The 12,931-nt window shown below is 43.3% G+C and overlaps 1 protein-coding gene across 7 annotated transcripts in view; it reads right to left on the bottom strand.

Moving 5' to 3' along the window:
- The window catches only part of mybpha (myosin binding protein Ha), a 34,954-nt gene that overhangs the window by 12,343 nt on the left and 9,680 nt on the right, over window positions 1-12,931 (bottom strand). For 6 of the 7 annotated variants that reach the window (XM_080444831.1, XM_080444835.1, XM_080444833.1 and 3 more), the window contains 5 exons: window positions 11,322-11,378; window positions 9,924-9,989; window positions 9,020-9,154; window positions 7,512-7,679; window positions 66-154 (listed from right to left, as the gene is read on the bottom strand). In XM_080444831.1, coding sequence (XP_080300957.1) covers window positions 66-154; window positions 7,512-7,679; window positions 9,020-9,154; window positions 9,924-9,989; window positions 11,322-11,378 — 515 coding nt within the window. Of the gene's footprint in view, window positions 1-65; window positions 155-7,511; window positions 7,680-9,019; window positions 9,155-9,923; window positions 9,990-11,321; window positions 11,379-12,227; window positions 12,324-12,931 lie in introns of all 7 variants that reach the window. The other variant, XM_080444830.1, reaches the window with a different exon arrangement.

Below are 12,931 nucleotides of genomic sequence, written 5' to 3'. Positions count from 1 at the left end.
TATATTTGTGTGTGTGTGTGTGTGTGTGTGTGTGTGTGTGTGTGTGTGTGTGTGTTTTTTCTTACAAGGAAGGGGATAGTCAGGTTGACCTGCTCTCCGACGTGCTTCACATAGCGTGTTCTGAGGAGGCGAGGCATGCGTATCCTTGGGCGGTCTGCAGATAAACAATATACTGTAAATGTAACTTTTCTTATTATTATGCTTTTAATACATTGTTTATTTGGCATAAAATTGAAATAAAAAACAGCATGCAGGGGATTTCATTGGTTTGTTCTTCTTTAACTTGAACTGTTAGGGTTTGGGTTGGTTTCATGGTGGAGGTCACAGTTTGCAGAATGCAGAGAAGACCGGTTGGAAATGATGGAAGGGAGCCCGGATAGATAGTTCTGAGAGTAATTCCCAGAGGAGGTTGTACAGAAGAGAACTCTGTAGTCATTATAACCAATTGTAATTCTAAGAACCACAAGATTAGGCTTATAAGAAAGTTAAGAGATTATCAACTGTAAATAAAGAAATGCTTAGTACAATTAATCAACAAAGGAGAGACGATCTGATCGAGAGTTAAAATAGACAAGGATATTACGTCATGGTTACGTAATCACTACGTCACTCTTAACACATTGCCTAGAACGTGTTCTTTCAAATCCAACACTTGCCTGCCAAGAACCCGTATACTGTATGCGTTCTTTAAAAAACGCCAACCTATTAATGATCCCATAACTGCGAGAGAATGATAGAAGCAGAAATGACGTCATCCCTCCAAAAAAACTCTTTTGACCCCCATGTTATAAGATTTAGAAAAATACATCTAGCTCGGATTTCTTCATTTTTGGGTGAAAACAAGCCATATTCAACTGCCGATAACAACAGAACGGACGATCGCGGTTAAAATGTTTTTGTTCCGGAGGAAAGAAGAGACCCTCCCCCTCCCCAGACAGCTTTTGTTTACATCCGTGTCCACATCGTGGCTTCCGTGGATCTCTGTGGATCGTCAAAATAAGGTAAAATGAATGAATGAATTAATTAATTCCTGGCAGTCAATGTGTTAACATGAACACTTTCAGTCTCACAAAGATATTAAATGACTTAAAAGTGTTCACATGGGCAAACATTGCCCGCTGACATTCCTCTAGGGAACAAGTGGAGGCCAGGATGTACTCATGTTTTCAGGGTGAGGCTACACATGCTAAGGATGACAGGTCAACAGGATCCTGAATACATTAACTACTCATAGACCAGCCACGCCAGAACATGTGTGAAGGACCTAAAAATAGCCACCTGGCCAAACCCAAGGGCTCTGCAGCCATCCAAGCTAAAGAAAGAATCGCTCATTTGTCATGGAAAGGAAGCGGCCTTGAAATCAGTGCATTGGAAGGCACGACAGCATTTTACCACTTTGTCATCATCGAGAAGTTTGAAAAGTGAAGTTCTCGTTAAAACCTGTATCATACCTCCATTTCCCGTCTACACGCGAATAGGGTTCATGAGGTTAAAACCTAGAATGAGAGCATTGAGTAAGAACTCCTATTGACAATTGTGCGTAGATTTGAAAAGAAACGAGCAACAGTGAAACTGGTGAAGTTGCCCGGGGAAGAACTGACATGGTATGTACAGTATTTGGGAGCTGAGCAGCCGAGGAGAGGAGAAACACGACATCCAAACACCGCTCCTAAAATAGCTCTGATGATGAGGTCTTAGACAAGCACTGACATGCATTCACACCACATGTCACAAGTCAAGATGCAGCTGGACAGCAGAGTGCCTCTTATGTCTGCGCTACTTTCAACTGACTCAGCCTTCTGCTTCTGTGATGTACAGTAATGTTATGGCAAAGAAAATAATGCTAGCTTCTTACATCCTTTTGCTAACACTTCCTATGAAGTCCACATGTCAATGCATTATAAACATACTTATAATGCATTATATTCTGCTTATAACACTGTATAATTATAAGCACTCATAAATACTCATAGTGCTTCATAACAATAACTATAACAAATTGTGACGCATTTTATTACTTATAAGGTCTATTATAAAGTTTCATAATTGCAGGACACACATATACATATACATATACATATACATATACTGTATGACCTTACCCCCAATCCAACCCTTGGTGCTAAGGAGTGCCAAGCAGAGAGGCATTGGGTACCATCTTATGTCTTTGGTGTGACTCGGCCAGAGATCGAACCCCAACCTCCCAATCTCAACGCGGACACTCTAACCACAGGCCACTGAGCTTGTTTTATACTTGATCTTAAAGGTTTTTACACAATGCTTTTATTGCTCTATAATGACATAAACGCATATTGTTTATAATGCCTTATAAACATGGGCTTCATAGAAAGCTTTACCATTCCTTTCTTAGGAAACCGATGTCCTGGTGCATTGTTTAGATTCTTAAACTGACAATATTAATTGTTTTGAATGCTAGTGGATTATAGGTGGTTGCAAGTGAAACTGTATCACAGTCTGTGCATAACATAGAGGCCATCATCATCCAATCGGTTCATGGAATTGTTTGGTTTGGAACAGAGTCCCCATAGTCCACATAAGCAGCAAATCTCTCAAGTGATGACAAGGCTTACGGGATACAAAAAGGACCCCCCTAACACCTCCCCACAATAACACAACCTCCATTTCTCTCCCACCATTCACAATGCAGTCTTAAACGGTCCATTGGCACCATTTGCTCTACTCTCAATGGATAAATTAGCACTGAGGAGTTTACCGTGTAACTCTTTGCACTTGTCATGCTCCGCTGCTCGTGGCTTATTAGCGTGTGGATCGGGATCAGACTCCTGGAAGCATCAATCCCACAGTGGCCGGATTCCTGATCCATGGCCTGAGACCTAAAACCCCTGCTAATCAGCACACTTCCCAGCTATGTCCTGAACTGTGTCCCAGGCTCCCTGGCATCACAGCACTCGGGAGCCAACCAACGTGTCTCTTCTCCGCACAGAAACAATCTAGAATCTGCCACTCTCTCTGAGCAAAGGAGGATGTCTTTGTGACGGCCAATGTAGACCCGTTGAAAGAGAGGAGTTATGACCAGTGTTTGCCGCTCTTTGATCTCACCGTGACGCATGCTTTATCAACACCCATGAGGATTCAATGCTTGGAACTACAGTATACAGTAGTGTTTGGAACTATTGGTTGCCTGATGGAAAGCGTTACTTCCACATTCTTGTTGTGTTGCTACACTGTATCTCAGAGATTAGCCTGGAAAAACCATCCGGTCGGAGAATTCACATTTCATGGAAATGTGAATTCCGTGACCGGGATAGTTTACCAGGCTAATCTCTGAGCACACCTAAACAAATTTCAATTAAATTGTAAATTGTTTTTGGCAATACATTATTGAATATAGTGTGTGCTGTGTGTGTGTGTGTGTGTGTGTGTGTGTGTGTGTGTGTGTGTGTGTGTGTGTGTGTGTGTGTGTGTGTGTGTGTGTGTGTGTGTGTGTGTGTGTGTCTGTGTCTGTGTGTGTGTGTATATCCCCCCCCCCACACACACACACACACACACACACACACACACACACACACACACACACGCACACACACACACACACACACACACACACACACACACACGTACGTCACCTAAAATCCCTATTAAGCTCATGTTTCCTTCCTCTGAGCTAAACATGGGTCTCCTCATTAGATCCTGCTTGTTTCTGGGGGTATCGTCTTCTCCCAGCAGGAAATAACACACCCACCCCACAAACACAGTTAACCTTCAGACAGTTGTACTTCTAGGACAGTTTACATCATGTCTGCGTCACGCACCAGTGTCGGAATAATATGGTCGCTGTCGGGTGGAAACCTTGTATGCCCAAAACTGTTACTTTTTAGGAGATGGAAAAACAAAGTACCCGTGTTTCAATGGTAACTTCCGATGTAGTTAGTTTAAGTCACAAGCTCTTCCAAATACTTTATATTGGTTCAATATTTGTAAAACTTGCAGACAGACATTATAGCAAAAATTGCAGATCTACAAGTTCACAGTTATTATCTCTAATTTTGCATGACACTCTTGTATGACAAAGTAGGGTATTAATTTACGGAAAAGAAACATTAAAAAGTTCAAATATAGAGATGTCTGCCTGACAGCGACGATATGTTCAATACCTGTACCATAACTCATGCAATATTATTGCTATATAAATTACTGCTCACACCTGGACCCAGTACTCATTATTATTATTATTACTATTTTTAAGTTTATATAAGATAAGATGAGAGAAAGTATAAAATAAGTAAATATTAACTTTATATTCGTCTCTCATCTACTGTATTTTTTTCCTTCTCTGTAAGAGCAGTGCACCAAGTCAAATTCCTAGTATATGAACGTCAGGCCAATAAACAGATTCTGATTCTAATTCTAAACACGTGGGATGGAATCAGACTCATTACACACATGACGACGACGTAGTAACTTTATACACCTGGGTTTGAAGGGAAAGTTCAGCTAAGAACAAAGAGCTTGGTAATGATATCCCTTCACTCTGTTGATCACATCTATTCTGAGGCCACGCTGAGCCTCTCACCATGAACCAATAACAGAGGATCAGTCCTCCACAACCAATTACAGTAGAGTGACAGATAATACAGTATGTATGCATTACAAGGGCGTAATGAGCTCTAAGTAGCCGCTTATCACGAATGCCAAAAGAACGACCACAGTTACTAATCACAACAAGGCATCAGTGTCATGTACAGCAGGAACAGAGAGAAAGGTGTAAACTAAGGAATCACCTTCAAAATATTAACCACTTAAGCACTACGCTGAATAGGTTTCAACTTGGAGCAGCCATAGCTGAATGGGTAGAGAGGCCACCTGGGAAACAGAAGGTGCCAAATTCGATTCCCTGTCCCGGCTATGTGTCGAGGTGTCCATGAGCAATACATTTAACCCCTAAGCAGCCAACAGTTTGGGATGGCTCAGGGTAGAAGACAGGGTTAAGCAAATACAAATGAGACTGGTATTTAAGATAATCAAAAGGGCAATGCCCTCAATACCCTCATACCTGACCAACTACTTCTCCAAAGTGAGTGACACCCACAGCCACAATACTAGAGGAAGCCTAGTCACCCTGGTGCCACCCTGGTACCACCCAAATATAGAACAAACATGTAAACTCTCATTCTACTACTCTGCTACCAAAATGTGGAATGTGCTGACACCATCCGTTAAAAGATGTGAATCACGGGGCGCCCGCTGGCCTAGCGGTCCAGACACATACCACATACGCTGGTAATCCAGCTTGACAGCGTGTCGCGGGTTCGTCTCCCGATCTCGACGACCTTTGCTGTGTGTCACCCCCCCATCTCTCTCCCCATTTCCTGTCAGCCTACTGTCCTGTCAAATAAAGGCATAAAGCCCCCAAAAATATATTTTTGGTGTTCTATCAGGAGACTACAGGGGGAGGTAAATGCAAGGAGGTGTCATTCACTGCCGCCGTTTTTCCTTTTTCTCCTTTGTACATTTTGTATGCGATGTTGATGAATTGAATACATAGGACCACAATGGAAACAAGTCCCCAGGACTTATCCTTTTAGCCTTAATGTATGACTATACCACGTGCTATTTACATTTCTGACTAATAAAGTATTCAATCAATCACTCAATCAATCAATCAGCAGGGTGAAGCTGAAAACCGGATTAACCAGGGCTCCCCGTCCCCCAGGGCTCTGTACTAGGTCCGCTTGTTTTTCCCCTCAACACCAAATCTCTTCGCCAAAAATAACGCGTCGCAAGACTCGCAACACAACTACTATTTTCAACCCCAGAATAGGGATGCTAGGGTTCATGTGGTTAAAAAGCTTTCTCTTTTGCATTCCAGTATTTTCTTTTCACAGTGTGTGTATTTTTACTGTGCAGGCCACTTGCCAGACATCAGACCACTTTGAGAGTCACGGTCATAAATGATAGTTAAATGATGTGTCACCGAGGTCGTATACTAACAAGGTTACTGTCAGTCACAGAGTATATACAGCTGACAGATGTCACTTTCATTAGCTAAATGTTTTCCTTCACCTGCCTGACACCGGCATTAAATCAAACTGCTCGACGGAAACTGAGAATTGGACACGTGTGGCTGGCACAACAGTGCAACCAATACTCTGACTGTGAAGCCTTAGCTGTATGATGGTGGTGCCAGAAATCTACAAGCTTGTAGATCTGCTACTTTATGTGCGGGACACAGTTGCATTTACATATCGTCTCTGTCGGGTGGAAACCTCATACAGTAGGTCCAAAACTGGTACTTTTCAGGATTAAAATTTTCGTCACTTGCGGATCTGCTACTTTTGATGCTTTTGTGTAACGCTGTAGTATGATCAAGCAGGGCATTAATTTACAAAAAATCACAAAAAGTTAAAATATGTAGATAAGAGGTTTCTGCCCCGACCGACAGCAACGATGTCATACTGATCGGGGAACACTGGGTTTGCCCTGGATCCTATTTGTGGGTAGAGAGGCCGCCTGGGAATCGGAAGGTCACCGGTTCGCCCGACGACCCATCTGTCTATGTGTCAAAGTGTCCTGCAGCGAGACACTTAACCCCTGACTGCTCACCCCTGAGCCCTCGTCAAGACCATCTGAGCAGTCATCAAGCTAGGTGAAGCTGAAACTGTATTTACCCCTGCGTGATCGATAAAACGTCTACCTCGATGTTTTACATCCATAATGTGGTACAGTATGTCTTTATCCACTCACAACAGGGGAACTCAACAGATTCAGCTATAGCCCTGAGCACGCACGTTGCTAACAAACTCACGTGGGTTCAGGTTACTCTGATTGGCTCAGCTTATTGCCAAATCTACCTTCTGTAGGTGTGTGTGCTCACACTGCTCAGTGAACGGTATGTGTAATTCAAAGCTAATGAAAGGTCTTGTCAGCACCAGGAGATTTATGCGTGTACAGCTGTGGAGTCCATTGGTCGAGCTAGCATCTACTACTTATACCTCACAGTTTGCAACATGAGAACGCCAAGGATAGGTCATACGTTATAGCCATCCAGCGACCGACTTGATTAAGAGGCTGGAAACCAAAGAGAAAAGAAATGACCTTTGAAATATATGGGACATTTATGTCCCCCCGAAAGAAAAAACAAAATTACATCCCTTCCGCTCCTTACTGTATATCCCCGAAAGAAAAAACAAAATTACATCCCTTCCGCTCCTTACTGTATATGCATGGAGAAAGATTCTTATATAAAGGAACACCACGGAATTTCTCTTAAATATACTCTAGGGGAGATAAATGATAGAGAAATCAAATGTTTTAATTGAGTGGTATTTCCGTTCAAGTAGACATATGAATAAGACTATTGTATCGTTCTATGGACAGCTATTCCAGTAATGAGAATACCCAGTGTTGCACTTTCACACATACGTTACATAGTATATACACATTACACAATAACATGATCCTCAGTGTTCAATTATTGCGGAGGATTTTCCTGCGTACTGTCACTGTGCTTTGCTACAGTTGCTACTCACCAGCCATCTCACGGATTGGCACGGCGGCGGCGAGGGCACCAGGCTCACTGCGACCCGCGGGGTTAACAGCCACCACTCGCACACACAGCAGGTCACCTGTTGTCAAATGCTTGATGGTGAAGCGATTAGCATTGGTCAGCTGCTCGTTAGCTGCAACCCAATCAGAGGCTGTGGGGGGGAAAACACCAGAGTTAGCGTTGGCACGGTGCTCAGGCAGTGTTGATTTCGTCGACTAAAACTATGACGAAAAATGTTCGTCGACTACCTGTTTCACTGACGAAAACTAAATTAAAACAAAAAAAACTAAGCTATGATGACTAAAACTAAGACTAAATTTATTAACAATTTCATCAACAAATAAAAACTAGACTAAAATGTTAGTGAGGGACTATAGTGGAGAAGAGATCCAGTAGAACTAAAAGACAAGTCATTTTATGTTTGGTTGCGCTCGGTGTTGCGCTCTGAAAATAGCAGATCTACAAGCGCGACGCGTTGTGAGCTTGTAGATCGGCTATTTTCAGCATGCAACCAAGGGTAAAATCAGCCATTACGACGCCATCAAGGCACCGCCAAAATACATTTTAGTCGACTAAATCAACTGTAGATTTAGTCGACTAAAATCTTATGATATTTAGTCGACTAAAACATTTCAGATGACAAAAATATGACTAAAACTAAATGGAATTTTATTCAAAAGACTATGACTAAAACTAAATCAAAGTTTTCTGTGTCAAAATAAACACTGCCGTCAGGCTTCTTCTGATGAAGTTTTGATAGAAAGGATTTTGTTTTGGCTGTCGCAGGTGGTGTAAGTGATATTTGTTTTGTTAAAATAAGTCTTACAGTAGATAGCAGGCATTGCTGTAGACAGTGTTTGTTAAACAGAAAATAAATTTTCAGGTCGGGATATCAGTTTTATCCAATTAGGAGAGAGAACTACGGGTTACGTACAGTAATGAAATTGGAAGTGATGAAACGAAAGTGATAGGACAAAATTGGTATTTTCTGTTTACTGAAGAGCTGGAGAAACGAGGAGACCCTTGTTACTGAACAAACTCACAGCAATGATTACTATTGAATACAGAGCTTTAACTTTTTAACAAAAACTTACTAGTGATTCAGTCTGGCCATGTCAGGCTAGTTACTTACTCCCTGTTTAAAAATATATATATATATCTAAAAAAAACTTTTCAGTGGATGTTAATGAGGCCACTTAGAGTGGTTTATCACCTGCTGACATACGTTTACAAACATACACGGGTTAGGGGCAGGGTAGAATTTGGCCACCATCGTGCAACCCCAGTAGACCTGATGTCATTAAAGCAAAGCGAGCCGCTTCTAAAAGTGGCGTCAGCGCGATTCAGTGACAGCCGCTGAAAGGCAGCCTGCCGTATACGGCCCGGATGAGGCTATGAGTCAATCTGCCCTCTGACACTCTGAGGACAGGTGCGGCCTGGAGGCCTCAATTGCACACACACACACACGTTTGACAGGGTGGTTAAACTTACTTCCATCCTTGCAGTACTCGACGGTGTATCCATCCAGGCCAGCGGCTCCGATGTTTTCCGGGGTCGTCCATATGATGGTGAGGCTGTTGTCGTTCACATCCTCAACAGCCACGTCCAGAGGGGCACTGGTGGGGGCTGGATGCCGTTCAAAAACAACAGAGCAGTTAGGAGTCTAGTGCTGTACACAACAGCAGGATGAACACTCATTGAGAATAAAAAGACGTGACAGAACGGAAGGAAGATACAGAGATGAGAAGCTCAAATAATTGCCCTTAAACTCTTCCTTTGACATCACGATTTGCTCCATATTCTATCCTTCCGCATCCTCATCTATAGGTTATTTTATGTGTCCCACATGAACCCTAGCATCGCTATTCTGGGCATGTCATTATAGAGGAAAATAGCCACATCTATATAGATTTGGCTGAGTGATATTTTTGTGTGATAGGAGTAGTAACACAAAGTGTGTTTTGAGGAAAGCGTGAAATGGTGGAAAATCTAGTCGGGCACAAATGGCCAGGGCCTATATGTGGAGCTGTGTCATGATCCAAGGAATCCAGGGAAAAAAAGACAGAGACAGACAGACAGACAGACAGACAGACGTACAGATAGATAGACAGAGAGACAGAGAGACAGAGAGACAGACAGACAGACAGACAGACAGACGTACAGACGTACAGACGTACAGACGTACAGACAGACAGACAGACAGATATATAGACAGAGAGACAGACAGACGGACAGACAGAGAGACAGACTCACAGGAATGAAAACATAATCCCTCGCCTTCGGCCTTTCCGGCCTCCTGGCGGGGATAAAAAGGGAGGGGACAACATTATGCATGACTTTGTGGAGCCAACGGTGGCCTGAGCGGAGCCCGCTGATTGACAGTAGGCCGTAGTACCTTCAGGGGGAGGTGGTGTCGGGGCCTTGGGCGCCTCCTCTACTGGGGCAGCTTCGGCTGGAGCAGCTAGCATCAAACAAACAGCAGGTTAATGTCCTTTTAGGGGACAACAAATCCCCCCAGCACCGAGGGCCCACTAGACATATACATTGTGGACTCACAGGTCTGTCTACAACCGCTTCGCTCGACTAGAAACCTTTTACAAACAAACTGCTTTCGTTGCTAAAACTGGATGGAAACAATTAAGAGTTTAAACAAAAGCTGCATTGCAGAACCAATCCAAAGTCTTTAGGGCGGTCCTTAATAGTGGTATGGTGATATGATTGATGGGCGTAGGTTTGTTGGCGGCCGTTCTCGCCGCTGTTCTAGCAACTAAATTACATTGAATTTAGATGTCACCAGACGTATCGGTAAAAAGAGATCTCCGATAATCTGGCAATGCAAGACTATATTAATCATGTTCAATGGCAAAAACTTTTTTTTGTCAGTTTTCAACATTAGAACTATCATTTGATGACATGCTATTCTGTGTGAATTGACTATGGAACATATTGCATGATCCTGGACCATATGTGCACACTAGCCCTTCCAGCTGGTGCATGGCTTTTCTTTCATAGTTAACTTTGGCATGGTAGTACTTTCGGTATCAGGTAGCCTGTTTGGAGGTTTTAACAGTGTTATACTGTACGTCTGCGGTAAGGTGCGTGTGTTTACCGTCGGCGGGGGCATCAGCACCTTGGGGCGCCGCACTGTCATCAGCAGCAGGAGCAGCAGCAGCTAGTGTTGAAATGCCATTAGAAATGCATTAGAAATTAGACGCTGTTATTTCTCGTGTTCTACTAAAGCAAGCAGGACAGAACACAGGAGTCACGGCTCTCTGTGTGCGGCGTGACGGGGACAACCACGGATATGTGACAAAGTGACAACCACAGATATGTGACAAAGTGACCGTCGAATGCACCGTCACTTACCAGGACACATTCACAGATAGACAGACAGACAAGGACCACATCTATAGAGCAAGACGATAAGACCTTCTATCACGAGAATAGCACCCACTTGGCGGGGTGAAAGAGACACAGACATGTGGCAGCGGTGGCCTAGTGGTTAGAGGGGCGGCCTTGATACCGGAAGGTCCCTAGTTCGATTCCCCAATTCATCACATCAATCATGAATCACCGCTGAATAGCCCTTGAGCAAGGCTTCCATGCAGGGTCTGCCTGTAAATAAGTTTCGCACTTAGTCCAACACCCTGGGTAAACAACAAACTTTGCTTTGCTTTGATGCAGACACTGTAGGACGTGTTTGTGACAGGAACATGACTGGTACGCACACGCACACACACACACACACACACACACACACACACACACACACACACACGTATTCAAGGTTTACCATCTGCAGGGGCATCGGGTGCAGGGGCAGCTCCTTCCTCGGTGGGTGCAGGTGTCACTGGGGTTACAGGTTGAAGTTAGTGATGCAGTGAAGTATGTCATTACAACCCATTATTGTCCCCAATTTAGTCAATTGCCAATTCCCATGTGCACTGCGGTCCCATCACTGCAAACACCCACTGTTGGGTAGGGTGTAGACAATAACGTGCCTCCTCCATTTATACAGGTCTGCCTCTCTTCACCTGACAGCGAGGACTTTCACCAGGAGATCGTAACACGTGGCGACACTCGCGGAGGTTCACACTCTCTCCGGGATTGAATCCGGGTCTGCGTGGTGGTGGGCAAGTCTACACCACCTGGATGCCCATTGCCACTACACTGACCACTACACTCACCAATGATTGTAGACTACTATGCCAATGAAGGGATGGTGGGCAAAAGATATGAATGAGATGAAAACGTACTGTAAGAGAGACTGCAAGTAGATAGATGTTGATTCAGAACACAAGTTTGAAAATAGGAGCACATACTGAGAACGAAGAATGAATAAATGATTACTGTAAGAAGTGGGTAAACAACAGTTGCTCATTACAGAAGCTCGACTATGAAACAGGATAAGTGTTAGGAGCTGTTGGTTGGTTACTTTTGTCATATACAGAAATGCATACATTTAGCTGTAGGGTGCGGCTTGCAAACTTACCAGTAGCTACTGTCAGATGGTAGTTTGTAAAGAATCCATCATACAGTATAAGTCCCACTTTTAACAAGCTGTTATAGGCCTATTAGCTGATCAGTTGATCTAATAAATCCATCGGGAATGTGTTTGAAAAGGCAGCAATAATACCTCTGCAGGACAGATGATGGGTGGAAGGAGGACCACAATAATAATATGTACAACATTATTTACCATCATCATCAGCTATTGGAGCATCAAGAGCAGAAGCTATGCCTTCAGGGGCAGCGGTAGGGGCAGCAGTGTCCTCAGCAGCTGGCGTAGCGGCTACTGTAGCAGACATTAGATACACGTTAGCGGCTGCTAAGGAGATGTTAGTTGCCGAACTGGGGAAAAAACATTTTCTTTGTAGGGTTGCCAACCGCCACTTACAGTATTTACACCAAATCTCTGCCAGAAATAGCCAATCTACGAGCTTGTAGATCGGCAATCTTTGGCTAACATTCCCCTCAGAATATGGATGCTAGGGTTCAAGTGGTTAATATCATATACAAAAGCTGTGCATATATACAGTGAGATTGTATCTTTTTCTGGGCGTCCCTTATCTTTCTTGGAAATAAGGGACGCCCGGCCGAGTGTCCCTTATTTGAATTTCAGGTGCAGTAGTTGGCAACCCTACTTTCTTGTTACCTGCAAATTGAAGTGTTTCTCCAGTCAAAGGTCAGTATTATGCAAAAACATTATGGGAAATTAAGTTTTCAGTCTGCCTCATATTTCCTTTTACCATTATTGTCTTAGCATTAGCACAAGACCACTATAAAGAGACTATAATATATTTGTAAAAGAGATTAGCGAATGTTGTCCAGTGTTTTACCAAGTTGTACCTACAGTATATTGTAAAAGCAAAAACAAAAATGATTAAGTCAGTATCACGGGGG

The sequence above is a fragment of the Gymnoscopelus braueri genome (genome assembly GCF_963280865.1).
Source record: "Gymnoscopelus braueri genome assembly, chromosome: 12".
NCBI classification, from domain to species: Eukaryota; Metazoa; Chordata; class Actinopteri; order Myctophiformes; family Myctophidae; genus Gymnoscopelus; species Gymnoscopelus braueri.
Note: the sequence above shows the minus strand (reverse complement) of the source record. Positions and strands in the feature narration are given on the sequence as shown.